Raw genomic sequence first — 25,094 nt, forward strand, 5'->3', positions numbered from 1 at the left:
ATATAAGTAGTTGTATAATTTAAATCGTGCGAGTAACTAAGGGTTAAACACCATTGATTCCAATTCCGATACAATTAGTTCAACAAAAAAGAAAGAAGTAGGTAAGTATAGAAGTTACTCCAAGAATATCTACAACTAATAGGTACTTTGGGTACTCCGTTAATTTGCCACGTGAGAAGCACTGTACATTTTTTTCAAACAGGTATGGATGCTATTTATGTCTTTACGTATTATAGGTGCAGATATATACTATTACAAAATATTTCGTTCGCATGCCACAAGGTAAAGTAACATAAGTACATGCAATACAATAATTAACTAGGAACATAATATAAAATTGACAAAACTCCAACTCATTCGTTAATATATTTAATAAGTTCACTTGGAAAACTAACTTCAGTACTAATAACCACCCAGATCTCGCGATCTCTCGATCTCGGCAGAAATAATCCACCTCAACGAAAACATGTCTCGAAGTGAAATTATTAAATACCAACCCTCATACCTTATTATACCTTTCAAAATAGCACCGCCATAGAAATTACTACACTTATAATATATTTATTATAGGCAGGGGATGAATTAAAAATAGACATTGGTCACTTTAATACTAGAAAACTTGAGGTTTAAGTAGCAATACGCTGTCCATTTGCTGCCCATCCATATCAAAGTGACAAAGTGTATGTCTATCAGATATTTTATAAATTTTCCATATACAAAACTTATCTAAGGGTATAAGAGGTCCTAATTTCATTACAAAATTATTGGACACTGCGCTACAGTATACATCAATAATAATAAAGTATCTCACTTTGTTTAGCTCCTTTGTGTATAAATTGTATTATTTAGAACTAATAGTGTTCCATAGGGACCGAGAGTACTTAATAATAACGCTAGGGATTGGATACATTCAGATGCAAAAACATTGGCAGTTTGAAACTTTAGCCCCTACAGAAAAACTCTAACATCATTGCATATATAACTAACACGCACATCCACGACTATAGACATATATTTTATCTTATTTTTCTAGCTCATTATTAACGAAGGAATCAAGCAGTAGGTTGTACGGTGGAGGCGTGTTGGTGGGTAGAGAGATGAGTGGACTCGCTGCGTCGCGGTGGTGCTGGCGGTGGCCGCTTTTTGATGGGCTTGGGTTCCTCGCGTCGTACTGACATCACTGACTGCTCCCGCCCGTACACGTTTTCGTAAAAAGGATCTTCGATCCCGCTACCGTAATGCTCTTGGACCCACATCGATACACTTGTTTCCTTGTAATCATCGGAAAGAGGGTATTCTCGAAATCCCAACACTTCATGTGGTGTCGTTGCTGGTTCTAGTTTACATTTTTGGGCAACTTGCCATTTTTTCCTCATTACTCTTTGTAGATCTTTCAAAAATTCTATAGGAGGATTACTAGTAGATTCCGTAAGCTTTTTGGGTGACGAGAGTCTCGTGCTCTCGTTTCTTTTTGGAGGCATAGGTTTACGAGGCGAAGACGGAAGCGGTTCCTTCAAGTTGAACGAAATTTTGTTATTCTTTTTGTCGATAGAGGTAGGCAAATCGTCTGCAAAATTAACCTTTTTTACTGATCCCGTGCGGTCTTTAGCAGGTTCGGAAACTTTCTTCTGTACGGAAGGACTACCATTGCTAAGCTTTCGCGACTGGAGTTCAACCATGCATGCACCGTAAGCAACATTTTGCTGACCATACAAACTTTTATCAGAATGAAGCGAAGAGGTGCGAGATGTATCAGAATTGACGCTATCGAGTGACGGCTGGCGCGGAAAACTCCGGTTGGAGTCAGAGCTGCGGACGCTAGTACGCAAGTGACCTGCACGGGCTGCTTGTTCTATTTGTTGGGCCGTGAGTTGGCTTACTATGTCCTGCACCCGGCCTGCGGGAGTTTCCAGTTTATGTTCCGGCGGCGGAGGCGGTAGACTCAGCTGTGAGCCGCGCAAGTCTTCCATGGGCTCCAAATTAGGTGGAGGTGGCGGCGGCGGTAGAGAGTCTAGACTTAAAGTGGAACTAAACATAGCGTCAGACACGACTTCACTCGGAGGAGGTGGTAATGGTAAGTCTTCAATGTTTGTCATTTCCGGGGACCTTTGAACTTTTTCGTATATTTTAGTGTAGCCATAAAGTGAAGAACTTGTATCTGTATTATTACAATAACCGTTGTCCCTGTTAATAGTTTCATAGTGATCGTAAGATGGTAAGGGTAGATCATGTCTTAGAGGGCTGCCTGTCGAGGGTAGAAGAGAGCTGTTGTTGTTTACGTAAGTGGTACCGTCTGATGTGCCTGAAGACAATTATATGAATTGTTAGCACTTTGTTGAAAATGAGAAAATAAATTCGCAACAAATTTTGTAAAGGGTAGTATAACAAAGGGTAGTGTAACAAAGGTTTAGTGACCTAGTATGGACTCCACTCTCTCGCTTAAGGTAGTTGACTTTGCAGCTTAATTTAAGTAAAACAATCTGTAATTATGCAACCTTCTCTTTGTGAGAGTGAATAAATATATTTATTATTATTATGTTCGTTTTCTATTGCTTTATTTGCTTTTTCAGTGCACTTACTATGCTATTTTATGTTAGTAGTTAATACGAACCATGCGAATGATGACGCTTGAGGGTCGAGTCGTCAGAGCGGGCGCTGCGCGGGCGCCGCGTGAGTGTGCCGCTGTCGCCACCACCGCCCTCTTCCTCGCCTTCCCCCTCACCATCTTTCTCTACCATCTCTTTGAGTTGCCGCGTCATCCACGTTAGAGGAATGTTCGGTTTCATCGAAGGTTTGCGCTTTATTGTGCCTGCAAAAAGCAAATATTTGGTAAAATTTATGCTGTAAACAGCATACATGTATGATATAATTGTACTAGAGTTGTACATACATACATCCAAATTACGCCTATCCCCAGTAAGGTAAAGAGAAACATCCACGCTACTACGCTCCTAACGTCGTTTTCCGATAAATTTTGTGAATAATGTGCTAACTTACCCATGGGAAATTCGCAGTCGAAAGCACTTTCTGAAGCGGTGCCACCGTCGGACATACAGCCGCTGGAACTAGATGAAGACGCGCGCGAATGCCTGTATAAATTATACTATTAACTTGTATTTACACATAAATATAAAATACCAATCTCTTAGATTTTCGCGATAGTTACACGTAGGAAATGAAACTGTTTTTCCGGATTGAAATTTCGTATATTTGTTTTTTCAAACAAACCAACGTTTCGGTCCCTTTACAGGTCGCATGGTCACGGTGGACTGAAGTGGTAAAGTCATCCCCAGTTATGTCTAATATTAATATTTTTGTAAAATTAAAAATAAGGTATTTAATTAATAACTTTTGTAAGTATAGTGAAAAAATAGGGTGGTTTGGATTAATAATATTATTATACATAACCGGTGGATGACTTTACCACCTTTTTTTTTTCAGTCAACCGTGACCATGCGATCTTTTTTTTTTTTACGGGGGGAAATCTTTATGGATACTCCTGAGCCCAGGTGACCATGTGACCTGTAAATTGACCGAAACGTTGGTTTGTTTGAAAAACAAATATACGAGATTTAAATAGGGAAAAATAGTTTCATTTCCTATATAAAATACCATTTATCTGTTTTAATATAACACAACATTCGCTTTGGAATATGCCATAATATGCAACCGAAAATAAAAAATCCGCTTTGCAAATACTTTACGGAAATAAATAATAAAACCAAAAAAAGTAAATAAACCAAAACATACGTGGTTTATGTACCACTCATGTGATGAGAAGAGTGTTAGGTATGAGTATGGAGGGATACAAAAGAAGAAGAGGGTCAAAGAAAAGATGGATGGGTTGTGTGAAGGATGATATGGATAAGAAAGGTATGAGAGTATGGAAATGACGGCTGACAGGGGAGAGTGGAAGAAAAATACATATTGTGCCGACCCCACCTAGCAAGGGGTAAGCATAGGAAGAAGAAGTACCACCCACCTGCCGCTACTGATGTCCGAGTTGACCACACTAGCGTTGCTAGACGAGGCCTGAGCTGGGCTGCTGACATCAGTTGTTGCGCCTCCATTAGTTTTCGTAGGTATCGATGTGATCTACGAAAAAATATTTACTTTTTTATAATATCATGTCTGTCATATCATATTCTGATATCATGACGGGACGAACAAGTCGTGCCCCTGGTGGTAAGCGACACGCCTGTCCATAACAGTTGCAGTGCCACTCCCGAGCTTTAAATCGCAAAGATCTGAGGGGTTTTGCCACTGCGCCTGTCACCCTAAGACATAAGTTCACAAGTCCCATGTGCCTGTAATTTCACCAGCACGCTTAACCTTCAAATCCGGAACACAGTAATGCTGACTTTACTGCTTGGCGGCAGAAATAGGTAAGGTGGCAGTACCACAACGAACAACGCACGAACTCTTTCACAAGGAGCCCTACTGCTACTAAAATAAGAACTTCAAGTAAAAATATGTTATAACAGACACAAGGTTGTCCTTATATGTTTATTTATTTATTTATTACAATATGATAATTTCATTGTTTTAAATGAAACGGTATGGCATTTATCTATGCACCCTATCTATTTATGTCTATACAGGGAGTCACACGACTATAGGACGCGGGGAAAGTACTTTTAATATTGCAGATAGGTTATTTTGCATAGCATTATTTTATTTTAATTGAGTTTTTATTGAATGTCACATGTTTTCACCACATATTCAATTTTTTTTTGGGAAATTACTCCAGTAATTTATTATAATTAGTGAACAAAGATTGAACACTTTGAAAAAATTCATTTCGATCCGGTTAGATTCGAACCAATGTCTCCCAGCAAAATGTGTCAGACGCTATGCCAACTAAGCAACGGACCGAACTAACGGACCTCACGAATTTTTCCATGTGTTCCTTGCAGATCTTTCTCTTTGGTCTTGAACGACTTTTTTGCAGTAGCGCCATCTGTTAGAAATCTGTACATACTAATTATATTATTTTATATTTAAAAGTAATTAATAGTGCATTCAAATATTTAAATTCACCTGGCAATCTAATCAAACAAATGTCAACGTCCTAGGTAGTGCTTCTTGTAATACAGGGACAACTAATTAAATCTAAAGTATTTTGACAATGAGTTTCTTTTCATATATTCGTAACATGGATCTTGGAATTAATTGTTTCTACCTAATAAATATGGTAAATGCAATAAAGAATTAAATTGATTAGAATAAATAAAGGTGGTGGTACTAACCGAACATGAGCGAGCGTGCGCTAAGTGATCTAAGTCTTCTTGAGTAAGTTCCTCTACCAAACAGCGATAATTTTCTAAGAGTTGTCTTCCATGCTGTAAGAAATGAATGCGGTGAGCGTTGCTGCTAAAGGAAACAGAATTATGTTCGATAACATCACTGTCACTTCGTTATCGTAACGTACCTTGGCTATTCGCATAGCGGTGACCCATCTCTCGAGAGTGCGCTGATCGTCTGCGCACAGGAACTTAATAAATTTAACACTCTTTGGTTGCTGCAGCCTCGGGTGTTTGATCGCAAAGCAGAAGTCTGTTGGCGACTTATACTTTTTCTTCCAGTTCAACCCTATGTACACTTCGTTAGTATCAAATGTTGCTAAGCAGATTAACTCCTTCAGAGTCTTCACTTTTTCTTTAGGCGAGTAATAGAGTCCTGTTCCAAAAAAGTTAAATGATTGGCATTAAATATAACAGACACATGTAAATTCTTATAAGATTAAGCTCGCGTCAGCAAATTCGCTATGCATATAATTAAACAGCAAGAATGATAGAATAATAAAGTGTGGCCACACCTCGCGCAGCACTCTTTAGTTATCGACAACTGCATATGGTAAATACAGCAGGCTATTACCATTGGCATTGTTTGTATTACTAACCAGAAGGTCGTAGTACGAAGTGATATTTCTTCCATCCCTTTTTGGCATCACTCTTCAAATAAAGAGGACCTTCCATAGGGGGAACGGGGTGTCCAGAAACTGACGGTACCGTACTAGTGGTTCCGCCACTTTGGCCAAAAAATTCTTCTATAATCACCTGCCTCGAATGTTCGTCATGCTCACTTGACCAACCTAGAAAACGATCACTTTCAAATATTGTGCCTGCTAAGAAATTATTTAGCTTGAGAAAACATATAGCCGGGTACTCATTTGCGAGCTGTAACTAACATGCAGATACAGGAACGAGGTTCTAATGTGTACGCTTGAAACAGTCTTGAATTAGACGGCTCACTGCGAACCGCACGCGGCAAGCCACGAACCAAGTACACACTATGATTTTTGGTAGCATAACATGCGACGGTTACAGTTAAGTCGGCTTAATGTGCTAGTACATACCTTTGTCGTCTTCCGATAAGAGGAACTTTTCAGGTGTTTGAAATAAAGACATTTTGTCAGCTCTTTCAGCAAAAAGTATTTTATTCTTCGATTCCCTTGTCCATAACATCAGATTATCGACTAGCATTTCGTGATCCTCGTAAACTCTCTCTGTAAAAAACAACAAACATAAGTCATCTGAGCAACAATTGTATAATTAATAATTATAATTATTTAAGCAAGATCGAACAATTAGAAAAAAATTCCTTCAATCCGGCCGGATTCGAATCGACGTCTTCTAGCAAACCGTGCCAACTAAACCACGGAACGAACCAGATTCATGAATTTTTCTATGTACTTGTTTGTCGGATCTTTGTATCTGGTTTTTAACGACTTTTTAGCCGTAGCGCCATCTATGAGAAATCTATGAAAATATTTCGTTACCTTTCCTGACATTCAATAAAACAATTCTTATAATTATTACGAATACAAACTTAGAACAATTCGTAAAAGTAATTATACGAGTTACTTAGCTCTGCGTAGGTATATCGATATTAGGTCATTCAAATTTCATACTCACCCATGTGCAGGTCAGGCAGATGTTCGACAATGGCCCACTTCGGCTCCATAGTGACGTGGTTTTTATCAGCCAACAGTCTGGTAACGTATCCACAGCTCATCTTCTCGTCGACCAGCAGGCTCTTGGACGAACCGTCCATTGAAAACGCTTTGATAAATAATTTCTTTATGTTCGCTTCGCGCATGCGCTCTAGCGCTAGTTTTATTTTGTCGGCCTTTTGTTGGAACACTGCATCCTGCGAAGAATTTATGTGTGAGAGCTGACATTGTACCACTAAGTAAACATTCGCACACACACAATCTTGTTATATACCTTTTGATTCTGATGAAGATTTAGTTTGAGAGCTTTACATTTTGCACTTGCACTACTGGAAGCGGATGATTCGCTTGAAAGCATGGAAACCTGAAAATAACATATATAATTTTGTAGTACGTCGATTAGGACAAGTAAATTGCATTCAGGGATTGTTGGCATTCTATCGATTATGAAATTGTTTCTTACACCAAAAATTCCACGTGCTGTAAATTCCGCCGCGTGGTTTTTGTATGGAAAGAACGTGGCAGAAAATCCCTGATTTTTTATAGGTAATGAACGAATACTAACAGTATCACTAAAAGCGGAGTCATTGTCGGGGGAGTCGGTGCGAGTGATGTTGGAAGCTCCATCGCCATCTTTTCCGCACTCTTGTCTTTGCCCGTCACTGACGTCTCCGCGATCTTTGGACGCCGATGAGTACCCTACGTAGGATATCAAATTGTTTTAATTTCTTTTTGTCACACAACCTTCAAGAGATATTTTTAACCGACTTCAAAAAAGGAGGAGGTTCTCAATTCGACTATGTTTTTTTTTTCTTTTGTATGTATGTTACACGATAACTCGAGAATCAATTTTGATGATTCGTTTTTTGTTGGAAAGAGGGTACCTTAAAAGTGGTCCCATTTAAATTTGAAGAAAATATTCCAGCTCTAAGGGTGGCAAACTAAGGGATGAATGACTTTTGAGGTCGGTTTTTTTTAGTACTCTGTACTGATTTTATTAATTGTTTTTACAATTTAAACTATATGTTAAATTGTAGCTGCATAGACGTACGTATATCGCACTGGTAATACAATAGTGTTGTAACTAAAAATATGTGAAATTTGAGATTATACTATTGTTGAACGTAAAATTTGATTCTCTACACGTCAATACAACCGTCATTACAATATTGTGAGAAACAATTCAAAGATATTTACTTAACTCAAAATGAGAGAAAGTTTTCCAAAAAGATGAAATTATTTTTTCCTTTTTATTTTTAAATATATTTGGTAAGTAGGACATTGTATAGATGTCTGTTATGAAGTTCAACCTATATTTTTAAAGTTTTATATAAATTTTAATAATCTTTCACGGGAACTGAGTAAGTAATTCGTTTCTGATCGATTCTGAAAAAATACACTTTTTGAGTTAACACACTATTGTATTAACAAATGCGATATGTTTGTTTCAAAATGAACGACAAACCAGATAATCTATTAGAAATCCGTACCTGAAGACATCCTGGATATTTCTTCATCGTATTCGGAGTCGAGTGCGCAGAGTTCTCCGAGGATGGCGTCCAGGTCGGCGTCCTGAGTCTCCTCGAGGTTGGCCATTGAGAATCGATACGTATCGATCCTCGGTGCTACGATCTCAAGTGGTCTCAGAGCCGTTGTCGCCTCGCTAGGTGCATTCAGCCCCTGAAATCAGAAAAATCAGTCTATTACAATGTTATAATTTAAGTAAACAATTGCATAGTTCTCTTTGTGAGATATTTAATGATATGAACCTTATATATTACACTAGACAACATTATGTTATAAGACGTCAGTTCAAAATGTAATATAGGCGTGAATAATTCACGCAGGCACCCTTTAATGATCCCCAGGAAACTAATCTTATGCCATAAAAGTGGCAGGACATGTTGAATATGAATGAGGGGCCTTGTATGCCCAGGAATTAATTATCCCCGCTTAAATAAGTGTAGGTAACTAAGAATTTTAGTGACATCTAAAAACAACTGGGACCATTGTGTTAGAACAATGAACTTCGTCGTTAAAACATAAACAATTTTATTGAATTAATTTTAATGGTTTCGAACGAACACATAATTTCTGTAATAAGTGATTGCTCTTTCATTGGAGTCAATTTCTTGTTTAAAAACTATGTTTATTTTGATTGTGTTTTCAATTAACAGAGTTGCGTGCTTGTAAAAAGTAGTCCGGGAGCGTGACAGACACATCCATGATAGGGCTCTGTACATAAATTGTTGCCGTAACGTAAATCAGTTTACCCATATTTCATCTGTATTCTGTTTGCAATAAGAGCTTCTTTAAGTAATTTCACACTAAGTGTCGTTGCTATAAAAACCGGTATAATTTGTGTTTTATTGTAACAATTTATATTTTGGATTTGCAACGGTAGTATAAGATTTAAGGGCGGGAAATTTATTGTATTGATGGACTAATTCCAATTTCCAATTTTTTTTGGTCAACGATCATGACGGTAGATGCACGAATGAGCGAGTAGAATGGCTGGGACTTATAGACAGATATTACAAAACTAAAGGATTCCGGGTTTGTATAAAGGAACCCCAAAGACCGTCGCAATAAAAACAATTTTGTTTTTGGAAAAATTTTTTCGCGTATTTTCTGTAATATCGTTCTACAATTAAAATTATTGTTAAAGAAATAATGAAAATTTTATTTATTTAATCTCAACTCATGGGATCATGGGACCCGCTACCTATAAACAAAATGTGTAATAATAGCAAGAAATGTTAATACTCAAAATGTCCAAAGTAATTGGAGGTTTCAGTATTTTGACGTAACGATAATAGACGTACCATCGTCGGTGACATATCCAATGTTAGACCTGTTGGTTTACTGTCTTTTGTAGATATATAATTATTTCTAGACTTTCCACTGGATAGGCGAAAACTTCTATTGAGATTGTACAGGAATCCCCCACGATGCCTCTTGCTCAACTCAATCAGATGTACATCCATCATTCCGTTTACATTGCTACTGCTGATGAGTCATATCATAAGACATGAACTATTATTCACACTATTTGCTAAATATGTCAAAAGACCGGCATTCGACGGGCATGCGTCGCCTGCATCATTTTGTAAGGTAAAGGTTTAGATATTACAATTTAGTGCACAAATCGAAAACACGCCGAAATTAATCGTATTCAAATGCTTCGTCCGAAGACAGCGCCAAAAAACTACGTTGTTGACACACAGACCGTCCCGACAACTCACTTTTATACAAATTTGGAATTTTGAAATAACTTTAATACAACGTCACAACTGTATCACAATATTAATAATACAGAACAAAGAAATCAGGCGGCGCCAATCTGAGGAACGCGTATAGCAAGCGCTGGCTCGAACACAACTACGAGTGTACGGGTAGTAGTGTTACAAAACGAGCCATGAGCCCAAAGCGGTGCCGCTTACAGGCTACAGAGCAGGGGGGGCAAGTAGACAAGCGGCAAGCGGTGACTGTTTTGTGCACGTGTGCGCGACCCGTTCTGTTTGATTCCAGACAGCCAAGTAGGATTTCGGTGGTGTGTGTGCAGCGACTACTCCCCTCGCGACTTCGCTCCGTACCCCTGCCTTCGCCGCGCGCTGCTTTCGTTGTGTGCCTTGCCATAGTAAACGCAATCACGCCCCCGCTCTCCACGCACACTGGCGCAGAGTTGGTGTGCCTTACCGTGCCAACATTGAGCTCGTTACTATACAAAATCATCCCCTTTCAAAAGAAAACCAACTAAATATTTGGGGTGGCATTAGCGGAATATGACTCAGAGGTCTTTGACACAATTCTCAAAATTTATGAAAATGTTCTAATTTCGTCTTGGCAACAAAACATTGACAACAAATTATGTAGATATTTTTTGTTAGGGATACAATAAAAATCGATTTCTTTCGAGGAGGCAAACACAAAGTCTATATTACGAAACAATGTCGTGGCGGTCTTTTCGCTAACATTGATTTTAAGCTAGTAGTAAGTATACCTACTGCAAAGCTTTTACTTAAAAGACTTTCAATCAGTTAAATAATTCTAGTGTTTGTTTGTTGATATGACCTACATTCCTCGAAGACATAATCCTACTTTCTCATCATTCCCATCGGGCCTCACCTTGTGTATATTGTAGGTAGTTGATAGGCATTATGACGATTCACGTAGGTATTCAGTAGAAATAATAATCTCTGATGTATATTACGTATACCTTACTACTTATAAACATAATTCAATAAATATTTATATACAAATAACGATTGTGTAACCTACTTTTTAATTTTTTTTAAATCTACAGAATAGATTTATGTTTACGGCCAGCTGCCATAAGCTCGGGGAGTTGTAGAGACTGAATATACATAATATGTATACCTAACTCTCATACACGGATTGGTAATCATCGTTTCTAAGTTAAATTATATGTAAGTATATCAAACAGTATAAGAAGTTTTAAAAAAGCTTATTAATATTTGAATACTAACGGTAGTAATAATATATTTAAAAGTTGCTGAATTTTAAACTATATTATGAGTAAAAAAAATTCCAGATAATCACTTCCGGCGTCAATGAAACTGAATATACGACTCCACCGAATCCGGCCGCAAAGCACGAATAAAGATGGACAAATAAGGGCAACAGGTGGTACTCGGGCGCACCTGCGCCCGCGCTGCCGGCCGGCACAACGCTAGGCCAATCTGCGGACTGCCAGATGTGCGGGATCACATTGTTGATTTTGTGCTGGCAGTAAAACTACTTTCCAGTTTTATGCGCTTCATTATACATACATTTCGGCTTCGCAAGAACAGTACCTACTTGTTGATTTTGACATACAACATTATCAATTTTCAATAAATACACTCACATAAGTTTCTAACATCAACAAAGGTTGAATGATCGTCAGGGATCTTTCAAATTGTGTATACAAAATATAATATTTATAATTTAATTTGAAATTTATCATAATCTTTTCGATGAAGGAGAACAACTCTCGGAAAACGTGTGAAGTCCCCAACCCGCATTGGGCCAGAGCCAGGTAAACCCTTGCCTGAGAGCAGACACGTGCCCAGTAGTGGGACATATAAACGGGTAGATGATGATGATGAAATATAATTACAAAATAATATCACATTACAATATTATTTACAAAATAATAAAACCGCGAAGATACGATTACGTTTCATGTGACCAATACACTACATAACATCTTTTATCATAATAATTTTTGGTATTTGATAACTATAATGTGACCAAGGATATTCTGAGTGGCACATAAATGTAAGCATATAAACAATATAATAATGAGTAAACATTCGACCAAACAGTCTTCGATTACACATTAAAAAAAACCTTACACGCTGTCTATTTCCCGCAACTACGACAATTTGGACAGTATAATTATTTTAATTTCAAAAATTGTCAGAATAATATAACTAACACGTGAATAATGCATGTAATCAAAAATTTCCTAAACAACTAGCTGAAAGGTACAAGTTTCGCGCAGTTTATATATTCAATCGCATGTTTAATAATTTGCAACGTCGTTTGTACCAGCCGCAGGCGTGGGCTGCAGGCCATCTGGACACCTGCTCTCTTAAAAATAATTATATTGCGGAGACTGAGACTACCCATTAAAATTAAAAGTAATAACTATGAACTATTATAATAACGTGTTCACAAAAAATACGCTTTGAGACTACGAAACGGCAAAAGTTAGATAGGTAACCTAGTACTAATTTCAAATCAGAATTCATAATTTTCAAAGGGAACATTTGCAACCCACAAGTAAATCGATGCTCATACATATTAAAATTAGATTTCCAACCCCTGTAGAGAAAGGCCGAATAGTAACGATAATAGGTATTGCCAAAGTAAAAGGCAAATAACCTTTATTTCGTAAGCAAGGTACTTTTGAAGTCGTCATATTGATTAAATTCTACTTTTACAACTCTACAATTGAACCTTGAGGGACGCCCATGCTAACGTATTAAGGAAAGCGGGAACTGGGATACACTTGGGAGCTTTATGAAATCAATCACACTTCTTGATTGAACTGATCACAGCATTATTACATTGATTGTTTCAAATTGTTGCTACATTTAATATGCTTGATAAGCTTAGATGTTTTGAGCCACGTTGTATTTTGTTCAGTGTATAGGAACTTGTAGGGCGAAATACCTATGCACAAACTTTCTTGTTATTACTGTAAAGGAAATGCCGTTGACAAATACTCCAATTTAGGGCTTTGTAATCGTAATTCCTCTATGGTTATAGATGCAGTAAGTAGCTTGACATCTGTCGATGACTGCAAACGAAGAGACTGCACGTGCTCGCTTCTAATTCCCGACAAGTTTGGATTGGTATGAGTTTTTTTTGGCTGCGCACCCGCCGCCGATGGGTTGCAGCTGCCGTGCCTCTTTGCACTATATTAAAGAAAACAAAAATTATATATAGCTATGAGGAGTATACAGAGATTTTTACATTCACCAGAAAACCCCGCCTTTTTAATATCATCAAGGTTATATCAAAAGTAATCGTTTTAACTTAGCTTGTTACATTTGTAACAGTTGTGACATTGTGAGTGCGTTGTTCTGCGTGCTTGTTACTGTTTGTTTTGTATGTGTAATTGTTTGTTTGTTTTGGTTTATGTTATTTTATTTTTTGATTTTACTATTTATAATATGCTCAATAAAATGTCCTAGTATAATGCAAAACCATGTAATTGCCCATAAATTTACTAGTGACCACTCGGTACATTTAGAGATGTACTAATTACTGAAAGATCTTAAGTTATATCACAAGGATAATTTTTCACAGTCGTGTTGGACCCTTTTGCGTAAAGATTTGAAGGTATATTGCCTAATGTAATCTTTCCTGTTCCTCCCAAAGCTAGAGATTCTCCCTAAGTGTGTTAGGACGGGATGCAATGTCCCAGGACGCGCGCCAGTAGGCCATGCTATTGTACTCCATCAATAAGCGAGCGGTATTTTTGCTTCATACATGGCTGTTGTTGAAACCTAAATTAATTGTCTGTTTAGGGGACAATGCCCTGTTGTTATACCCGTAATTTGTGTTTAGATCTTGTTTTTCAATTGTAGTAGGTTGTCAATTAGTCTCTTATGGATGGAGGGTAGGAATACTTATCGTCTGTTGAGTGTTTTACACATATATGTAAATAGAAAAATATCGGTATTTCTTTTGCAGTTAATTTAAATTTGTTGGTAATTGGTACCTGTTCTTCCTTACCAACACTAGCAGACTGTTCCTGTTTTCTGCATCATTGTTCGTCAAGTTAAAGGTATACTTTCACTAGATCTCACCGTTTTGATATACTCCAGTTATATGCATTTTACAAAATGACTAAATTTAAAAGTTTATTCACCGATCGAAGCTACGACGAACCGTTTATGTGCAAATTTCGAAATTTTTGCTTAAGCTTGCAATTAATTGTAATAAAATCATGAATCTGTGCTTAATTTTCCGCAAGTACCTACCTTAGTGTTGAAAGTTATAAGTTATGAAATACCTGTGAAATTAAACATTGGATGGATTGTTTACTAAACAAACAACTAGAACAACAATAGGGACAAATATTAAACAATATACTTGGGTGGAGCACAGTTATAAACTATTGTTTTATTTCTTTGCAAATAATAGTAATTCCGAGAGGCTGGCTGAGAGTACGCAAAACCTGGGTAGCGCGCATAATATGTTCTTGCGCACCTGTCGCGCCGGCTGCGCGCGCACGCCACACGTGTTCGATCTTAACGTGATCCAGCATCAATCTTCCCTTTTAAAGTTGTGAGTTTCTTTTTACTTAATTTTTGGTATTAAATTTGGAGTACTAGCCCTTAACCGGAATCGTTATTTTGATCAATGTAACTGGAATTGCGGGTCCATGTGGACCCTCCAATTAAAAACCTATGTAATTCATAACAAAGTTACAATAAACACTTAAATGGTTTACGAGTATATTAAATCATGTTTTATTAAAATAAAAATCAACTTATATTGAGCAATATCTTTAAATGATATTATTTTGAACATAATTTTTTTGGTTCCATTTCAATGATTACGAAATTAAGCGCGCTTTGAAATTAAAAGGTATTCTGTTGCTGTCGGGTACAAATTGGCCCATGATTCCGGTTAAGGGTTAAAATACGATGCTCTACGATGATTGTATCTAGAGATGATTATTCTTGTAAATTTATAATTATGAATTGTCGTTAGTATAGAAGCATGTTTTAATGTTACATGGTATAGGTATGTAGGTACTTACAGCTGTGAGCACTGTAAGTTCACCCAGCCACTCGTTAAGGAGAGCCTCGGGGTCTTCGGCGGAGGCTCCCGCGCCTGTTTCCTCTACCAGCGCCATCTGGAAATAAATAATATATTTTTGGTACTATGTTACACTATTTTTGTTATTGCTTTACTATATTTCCGATTACTAAGCGCAAAGGGAGTGTCTCGTGTGTAACAAGTACTTGATCGAACCATTTCCGCATGAGTGATAAGGGGAAAGTAAATGTTTGTTTTTTTCTTGTGTTGGTGTATTGAATTACGTCTTTTTTATCAGGTCACGACCTAAGGTACGTGACGCTTCATAAAAATATCTATAAACTTTCCTAAAAGGGCCTACAATAAGAAGGTTTTTATTGCAAAGCTATTGCAAGTCGTTGGGGCAAATCGGGCCTTTATAGCATTTAGTTTTTGTTAATATGCCTTTTAAACCAGGAAGCAAAATTAGGTTAGTCGTGTTTACGTAATGTTTACGTAAATACATAACAATTTACAAACTTGTCGTAATAATATTAATCGTAGATAGGGCTCGCCAGTCGTAGTGAATCTGAATTGCAGCAGACGGCAGACTATGAACGGTTTAACAATATGCTTGAGGACAACGCAATCTAGCTCCAGCTGGTACCTATGTGTTAGCTACAGAATATGGTAGTAGAGCTCCTTGTGAAAGAGTTCGTCCTGGGAAGTACTGTCACGTTACCTATTTCTTCTGCCAAGCAGTAATGTGAGCAACGGCGTTTCGATTTTGAAGGATAAGGGTGCTGATGAAATTAAGTTGATAAGACCCAAGCACATGGGTCTTGTCAATTTATGTGTCAGATCTTTGCGATTTAAAGCTCCTCGTGGCACTCCAACTGTTTGTGTCGTTTACTACCAGGCGCACGACTTCTTCGTCCCGTCACTTTGTATTATAAAAAAAGAATAGTGAATAGGTTAAAGTTATACCGTTGATGTCGTAGTATGAACAGGTTATCTAATGAATTAGTTACAATATAAAAATAACTATTAAATCGTAAAGTCAGGGTCAAAACAATTCAAGAAAATTATATATAATTGTACATATTGAATCTAGACGTGAATACGTGTCTAGACGTGAATATCTCTTTATAGGTAAATAAATTCTTTGTGTATTCATTTTAACCATGATCTATGCATAAGAATCTCTTTAAAATCTATTAATTCATATGAAGAACCCATATTCAACCACGTGGAACACCATGGGAACACCAGTCTACTCTGGCAAATTTCTGCAAGTGGTAAACAGTAACCCCACACGATTCGCAAATGACTCAGCAATTCAAACCCTCCAATCGGAATCGAACCCACACCCTACGACATGAGAGGCAAGAGCGTTATCCCAACTAGTTTACACAATTCCAATTTATGTGTAAATCCATAATATAACAACATTGCTTTCTACGCCGCGCTTGATTTGTTCGATAGCGGTAGTTTCTCGAGGGGAAGTTAATAAAACTTCATATTTCGTACGAACAAGTTCTAAAACTAACCTCATTTACTGCGAGGCTGTCTAGTAAAAAAGAAATCAAGTATAAATTCACATAACTAATGTTTTATGACACATATCAAAATTGTTTTAGCCATTGTAATAATTACGGGTACGCAATATTATTTTTATGTATTTTAAAAGTACTAGGAAATTGTCACTAGTAAAAAATCTAATAGTTATGTAATCGCAGGCTCATGCAGGAAATTACTGCCACCTTACATATTTCTACCGCCAAGCAGTAACGGTCACATTACTGTGTTCTGTTTGTGAAGGGTCATCTAGGGTAGTACTGCCACCTTACCTATTTCTGCCGCCAAGCAGTAATTTCAGCATTACTGTGTTCCAGTTTTGAAGGGTAAAATTGCTGGTGAAATTACAGGCACATGAGACTTGTCAACTTATGTCTCAGGGTGATGGGCGCAGTGGCGGTGCCCCCAGATCTTTATGATTTAAAGCTCTGAGTAACACTGCAACTGTTATGGGCTGGCGTGTGGCTTACTACCAGGCACACGACTTGTTCGTCCCGTCACTTGGTGTTATAGAAAAAAAAGTGCAATCGATAAATTTTAATACGTGTGGCGCACTATTAGTTTCCTGAATGAAAAAGAAAAAATACTATAAATGGTCAGAAATGAATTTATTGTTTCCCAAAATATTCTTCGTTAACGTTAATGCACTTTTTCATACGAATGAACCAATTTTGAATACATTTATACCACTCCTACGTGACAATCTCTGAAACATATTTTTCATACTCTTTGACAGCCTCTTAAAGTGATGAAAATCGTTGACCGCCTAACTGGTTCTTATTTTTGGAAATAAATAAAAGTCACAAGGTGCCAGGTCGGGACTGTACACGAGATGGCTCGTAAAGTCAACGTAGTTCACCTTCAAAAATTCATTTGTCTGTCTGGCCGTGTGAGAACTAGCATTATCGTGGTGCAAGTTGATACGGCGTTTACGGTTACTTTTACGGAGTTTGTCAATAAGTTCCGGCAAATAAATGATCGTGTACCAATCACTATTCACGTTACAACGATTCTCCAAAGCAACAGTAGCCACGTATCCAGTTTTATTAAAAAAGAAGCAATCATCCCCTTAGAGGCACTTTGCACACGCGCCATTTTGGTTGGTTTCGGTTCATCTCGAAAGACCCATATGCTCGATTGCTGCTTTGTTTTGGGATCGTAACTATAAAGGCGTTTGCCATCAGTTCGCGACATTTGTATTGTCCGTATAAATATAATTTAAAGTAGTGTACAAAAGAGGTACATACTTATTTACGTATTAATAGTCATCTGCAACTAACTACAATTATGATGATTGAATCTCGCGTAGTTGAGACACTACAATTTTTTATTGACCTGTTATTTTTGTATCTCAGTGTATATAGATCGGTGTATATGTGATGTTTTCCATGCGAAGTTATTACTTGTATAGTTAGACTTAAACCACAGTGCACAATAACATCATGTCTGCACCGAAACATTAAAGCTTTCTCCGAAAATTAATATCCCATTTAGAGGGGAAAGTGAAACAGTTGTTAAGATAAATTAACAGAGTCAATGTGATGTGAGCTGCCATCAATAACCGGCATGCGGGCCGACAAGATATAGGCATCTACGCTGCTAGCAAGGCGCATAACCCACCATACTCGTAATGTGTGCATCGACCTATTTTAATACACCGGTGGTTTAGAAGTAATAGTCACTCAATTGCTTTGCGGTTTGTTTTACGTGTGGCGTAAAATTAAATGTCTATAAAGGTAAACGTACTTTGACTATGTAGAGAGGTGTATTCGCAGTGGCATAGAGTTAATGAGGTACGGTACCGCATTGGGCTACTACCGTTCCAAAATAGTCACATCATTTATTGCATTTTGTGGTACAGAAAAAGGTCTTGGAGTTTAACCTATACTGTTATTTAATTTGTACACGGAACTAACACATTCAGTACTGAAACTAAACATAGCTGTATCTAATAATAGCCATCATAATCAATCTCCTTTGCAATTGAAGCCTCAAACTATAGACAAGATGCCATCTAGTGCTGTGTTACATATTTTCAAATCTTTCGTACGGAATAGAAGCATGGACACTAACCTAAAATTATATAAACGGTTAGGAACTTTCGAAATGTGGGTTCAGCGAAGATAGTTAAAAATATCGTGGACGGATAGAATCACAAACGATATCACATTGCAGAGGATGCATAAAGGCTTGGAGCTCCTATAGCGCTAACACGATATGGCGCTTCTCGTGCAAGGCGCGCCCTGTCTTGCGCAAAACCATACGTCCGTTTTCAAAGTTTGGGTCCGTGTCACGGAGTGAAAAATATTCTACTGAAACTCATACTGCAATTCTAAGCCCGCAGAATACTTGACCGCAGAAAAACCGCATGTTTCTAAAATTTTCGAGTTAATATGAATAATAATGTGTCAGATTGTCACACCAATCGCCTGGTCTGAAGGGAGTTCTCTGTACTATGGTACCAGAGTCTTTTCATTCACTCTGGGGCACTCCCCAGAATACCCAAACCAGAACTAATTCAGAAAAAAATCATTTCTCAATTGGGTCCTACCGGGAATCGAACCCGGGTCCTTCTCATCCAGCGACCACAGTATAAACCGTTGTGCCACTGAGGTTGTCAAAATGGTTCGTATGACCACCACATAACTCTTCCCAGCTGCAACTTCGCGTGCCCAAGGGGCTATAATGATAGCAGACATCCGATAAATGGGATAAGAAGAACTAGCTTTGAGACTTTTTAAATATATTTAGAATATATTATTCAGAGCGGTTACATATGGCGGCTTTTAACACCGATGCAAACGCGATGCAGTCGCTAATAGTCTACCTTTACACACGCGCGCGATTATAAGCATCAAAACAAACGCGATGCAAGCGCGCAACTGCATCGATCGTCGCACATTTGTATCGATGCAGTCGCGCGTTTGCATCGATGCAATCGCCTATAAATCGCAAATGTAACGATGCAATAGCGCTAATCAATAAAAAAATAGCAATAAAGCTAATAACTAAAAATCGCCGTGTGTGACCACTCTAAATTACTCACAATTCGATTTGTTCTGTTCAAACTGTTTTCCATCCTCTAAGGTTCAAATATATATACACAGTCAAGCGGGAAATGACCAAACGTCGCTTTGAGACTTCAAGTGACTGGCGATGATACTTATATAGTATTTTTCTTCTAGTTTTAGTTTTATTATTTGCTTAATTTCTCAGCAGTTTTTGTTTAATTATGTTTCTTGTAAATCTCTCTTTATCTTTGTCAAGCACTTAAATATGGAAATTCATTAATGTCATTTAATTACTCATATTATAATTTTGATTATTGCGTAAAATCCTGAAGTGAAAAAAATAATAATTAATATTACATACACGCATAGCCCCGCTCTACGGAAAACCTGTATCGCGGGTGCCATGGACATACATATACAACCGCAAATTATACCCTGTCTCACGAGATAAATAAATTTAGGCCATATAAATATTTCTGCCGGCCCGGTAATCAAACCCGGGACCTCTGCGTGGCAGTCCAGCATGATAACCGTTCGGCCATGGAGGCAGTTATATAAATACTTGAAGCAAGAGTTTACTTATATGTAAATATATGTACTGCGTTATCTGTAGGTAGAAACATTGGTACATATCGCGCAAAACGACGGAGCCTTATCCACATAACTTGGCTTGTTTTTAATAGATATTCTGTAGTACTTACATTGCTATGTGCCGTGATTTGGGCATCGCTACAAGTGCCAAAAAACAACTATGTAGGTAAGCAAGATTCACTAATGTGCTGAGTCATCTCTACCTCTAATATATTTCTGACGACATTAAGTGTGAGTATACATTTAGGGTGAGTGAATGAATATCGCGATAGCAAAAACCGTTTCCACGAAAAAGAGACCATTTTTAATTTCTCTATAGCAGTGTTGGTATCTCGCGTAAAGTTAGAAGGATCTTATGATGTCTAAAAATATATACCTACAATTATAACATATAAGTAACCCGTTCGCAAAAAGTGATCCTACGTCTTAAAATGACGAATATAGTCATTAGGGGATTACACTTGGACTCTACGTACGAGGAAGTGACAAAATTAGACCATTAGACCCAGGGTTATCTTTATCACCTTGACCTTGAGTTGACTCCATACGCGCCTCTCCTACAGACAAAGATAAGTCAACAAAATAAAAAGATAAAATAAATAAATAATATAAATATTAAAAAGATATAATGAATAAAGTAGGAATTTGTTAGACTACAAATCGCTTAGAAACAAGTTAACTACGCCAAAATAAATTCCATCATAAGACGGAATGTATACTATTGTACACGGTGACACAAAGATTTATTCGTGTGGTCGCACGTTGCACCACCGCGATGTGCTCACGTTTTCCATCGGGAAGTGGCACTGCAGCATACCACATACATGGAACATCATACAACTGCGTGAAAGAAAGTACAGTACACTCTGCCTGCGTGACAATCCATGTAGGAGATCACTATAATAAGAATAATAATCAGCAGATTTAATGTTCCATATGATTTAACGTGAGCTTGTACCTCTTCTTTCATGTAGAAATGAAATACAACGTTTGTTGACAAAATTATAACAATAATAATAGCTCCAACTATCAAAAACACCACATTGTTAAAAATCTATATTTGCAAACATTCCAAAAAAAAAGTTAAATAAGTATGAAACAAAAACTGTCAAGAACCGGTTTCAGTTTTATATGTAAACTTATTACACAAGTTACCTCGTGACATTCGAAATGTAGGTCTCAGTCGATGCGCCGGAGCTCATACAGTGTTGTTAAGTTGTAAAGCTCTATGCTGAGGCGACAAGGTCGAAGATAAAACTCAGTGTTAGCTGTGGTGTTAGTTTAAACGGACCGCTCGCGAAAAAGCGAAGCCGGCCAATTTGTTTAATATTGCACTTCACTTAACTACTCAAACGCACAACTTCTCACAATGTATTTGCAATTGTAGCGGTTCAATTTCGCTCACGACTCTCAGATCGCACGACAAGAGTCCAAAGTGCAGATTGTCCATATTAGATGTATGCTCGCACCGACGACTATTAAATGAATGAACGAGTATGATGTGTCAGTGATGCCAGCAGATGATAAAATATAGTAAAAATGTGAATTACGTCATGGCACCGCACGCTTCACTAATGAAAAATAGGAATGCCTTAGTATACTTTGGTAGTGCTATTTCTGTTTCTTTGCAAAATTGGAAGTCACTAAATGTGTTGTGGGGTAAAAGTTGTACGCAGCTACGGTTGAGAAGAATAATTGTATGTATGTGTGAATCAAATACGATTCGATAATGATCATGTAGGCATATTAACGTACTTGGCACCTTTTTCATGTTTTGTAGAAAAATGCCTAATGAGGATAATTTCGTTAGTACGGATAGTTGTACGGAAATCTCCTTGGGAACAAAATTCATGATGTTTACATGAATTCACGGTCTTGTATCATATTACTTGCGTATTTTCAAATCTCAGCGTGCATCATCGGTTCCGTGTGATGTGTACACTGACTAATTGTAAACAATTGCGTGTGGTACAGTTTCTTGCGTCGTGATTTTAGATATAGCCGTGATTCTCGGAATAATTCGTATCTAACACTTACTTTATAAGTAATTCCATTTTCATTGACCAATCATCATTTCATATGAAACCTCGTTACTTATAGGTTGTAATTGTAATGGCTTAAATAGTCTTATAAATCTGTCTATTTAACCACTTTGTAGTACTTTATTAGAGAAATAATACTTAGCAGGTGACACAAGGACGTTGCAACTAGAGCGTGCGGTCACGTGTTCTACTGTTAGGTATTGTCGGGCTATGATTGCATATTCACTATTTATACAATCAAAAGGGTATTTAAAATGCTTATTTAGCTGTATATCTTATTTTATACTGGTCATGTCAGGAATGTGAAAATATAATTTAGTGGCAAACCTACACATCCCTGAAACGACATTTGCCTCTTTACGACGCCATGCAGTTAACCTCGTTACCCCATAAAATTCCTGTCAAAGTGACGCAAAAAGATATTCTCTCTTCCGAAAGCGGTTATTCAAAGGATGTAGCTAAAAATAGATTAATAAACAGCTTCACTGAACATACCTAATGTCGTTATTTGTTAGTACTTATTAAACCATCTATTGCTATTCTTTAAAAGGACGTCACCTTATATTCACATTTCAACGGACAAATTATGGTAAAATTCTATTATTTCGCGCAGAAACAATTTCGTGGCCTAAACCGGCTTTGTTATTCAAAGGCCATTTTAAAAAATGAAGTTATAAAAAATATTGTTATTAATAATAGTAGAAACACGTCGTCATGCACACGCGCATGTACGCACGCACGCAGGCACGCACACAGAGAGACAAGGAGAGAGGACATCTTGAACGAACCAAACGGTTCACTACCATGGCTTTGTCATCCAAATACACAGAAGCTGTATGATAAAACGCATTGGTATAAAGTTTTATTTTTCATTAAAGATTTTATAGACTCCATGGTTAATCGTTTAGATTTGACACTTAAGGCAGTCTCCGATTGAGGTGACACCAATATTCTCTACAAAACGGAGTCCCTTTCACCTGACCCCTGTGATATATCCTTACCGATAGCTGGTCGTCTCCGGTTACTTGGAATGGACCTATCGTCTAGTTTGAACTTCGGCAGACACATAGAATCCATGGCCATGAATGTCCACAACTAGGAGGTTTTTTATCCAATCCGAGATGAGACGTTACTTCACACCAGGACAGTTGCTACAACTGTACAAGCCAAATTCCGGTAGCGTACCTACTAAATACCAACTGGCCACATTGGATTCCATTAAAAAGAAAACTTTTATTATTAGCTTTAAATAATATTGGTGCCAACTTGCAAGTTTGCAAATGTAAGGAATACGATTTTCTAAAAAAAGAGAAGGTATTTTCAAAATACTTCTATACCCTAACATATCCCTTTTTAGGGGTTGTATTGAAAAACCCTAAAACACGTGTTTATTTATTTTGTATTTAAAATATCCAAATCACGTTTGAAGCAAATCGCATCACGCATTCCCATACAAATTTAGATACCCGATTTCACCTCCATTTTGAATTATAAATTATTTATATTATTTTTGTAGGTTCAAGGAATACTTCTAATTTTTCAATAAACATTTTTACCACTTTCACCCTCTTAATGAATTTTTGAATTTGTATGGATGGAACGGATGTTACTTTTATTCAGTTCAGACGTACGGGTAGTAGACTAAACAACCCCTCAAGATTTCATGTTTATAGGAATTACAGTTTGTTGTTCGCACATCTACAAATGAATTGCTCCGAATCCTACTCCTTTGTAGACTTAATATATAGATAGATATTGTGTCTATAATTATATTTGCTAATAAATTAGATGTTTGTATAGAAATATGTGTAACTAAAATCTAGTTTGCAGTTGACTAGATATAGGCAATAATAAAAAAATTCGATACTATTTTTTTCATGTCCCATCGTAAAACTGCGTCTGCGCAGCTATCGTAAACTGCAGAATGTAAACAGTGCGCGCGGTGCCGCTGGTGTGTGCATGCATCACGTTCTGCGCACCCGCACTATTGCGCGCCGAGTTATTATGGTACTACTGAAATAACTTAATTTAGATTGCGTACCTTTTTAGAAGAGACTGTTGGCGTCAAAGATCCACATACAGACATGGGTCATACAAAATATCGTCTTCTTAACGTAATGTAAAATCTATGAACGTATGTAGATATGTACTACATACACACAATATAATATTTATGTCAAGACATATGTATATAGGATTTGTTGCCGCACGTTTATTTTAAGTGTCATGTGGAATGTACTTAAATATGTTTATAACTAAAATACTAACTTGAACTGCTGATTAATTATGAATAATTAACAATTTCATAATACCGTAAACGCAAAAACAACCTCGATATAAATATTTGTGATATAGGTTGTATAATAGATTTTATACGCAAAATACAGCTGATTTGTCACAGCAAAAAGAAAATTATTCGGAAATGGAAATTGTGGCGCTGCAGCGCTCGCTGCGGTCGTTACCGTGCCCAAATATAGAGCAAATTCCAGTTTGCGCAAGCGACTATTATTCACCCTACCCCTCAAGAGAACATGGCGCTAACGTGCGAGCTAACAACATTTAAAAAGGTTTCGTATTTTATTTCATAGTAGTCTTAGCGTCGTCTATATATATTTTTTTAAGATACTAAGTGACGGAACGAACAAGATGCGCTTC

General features: G+C 37.3%; 1 protein-coding gene across 4 annotated transcripts in view; it reads right to left on the bottom strand.

Annotated features, from left to right (window-relative positions):
* Positions 1-46: 46 nt before the first annotated feature.
* LOC113227242 (abnormal cell migration protein 10) overlaps positions 47-25,094 on the bottom strand; it is a 36,039-nt gene continuing 10,991 nt past the window's right edge. For 2 of the 4 annotated variants that reach the window (XM_026460140.1, XM_026460156.1), the window contains exons 2-14: positions 15,240-15,335; positions 8,446-8,635; positions 7,521-7,654; positions 7,230-7,319; positions 6,918-7,152; positions 6,359-6,508; positions 5,903-6,094; positions 5,432-5,679; positions 5,250-5,342; positions 3,983-4,095; positions 2,998-3,089; positions 2,612-2,809; positions 47-2,302 (exon numbers count right to left, since the gene is read on the bottom strand). In XM_026460140.1, the coding sequence (XP_026315925.1) occupies positions 1,053-2,302; positions 2,612-2,809; positions 2,998-3,089; positions 3,983-4,095; positions 5,250-5,342; positions 5,432-5,679; positions 5,903-6,094; positions 6,359-6,508; positions 6,918-7,152; positions 7,230-7,319; positions 7,521-7,654; positions 8,446-8,635; positions 15,240-15,335 (3,081 nt within the window). In that variant the 3' untranslated portion in view covers positions 47-1,052. Of the gene's footprint in view, positions 2,303-2,611; positions 2,810-2,997; positions 3,090-3,982; positions 4,096-5,249; positions 5,343-5,431; positions 5,680-5,902; positions 6,095-6,358; positions 6,509-6,917; positions 7,153-7,229; positions 7,320-7,520; positions 7,655-8,445; positions 8,656-15,239; positions 15,336-21,552; positions 21,710-25,094 lie in introns of those variants that run through there. The other 2 variants (XM_026460148.1, XM_026460163.1) reach the window with 2 other exon arrangements.

Source organism: Hyposmocoma kahamanoa, unplaced genomic scaffold (assembly GCF_003589595.1).
Source record: "Hyposmocoma kahamanoa isolate Upper Pololo Valley unplaced genomic scaffold, ASM358959v1 100021, whole genome shotgun sequence".
Taxonomy (NCBI): Eukaryota; Metazoa; Arthropoda; class Insecta; order Lepidoptera; family Cosmopterigidae; genus Hyposmocoma; species Hyposmocoma kahamanoa.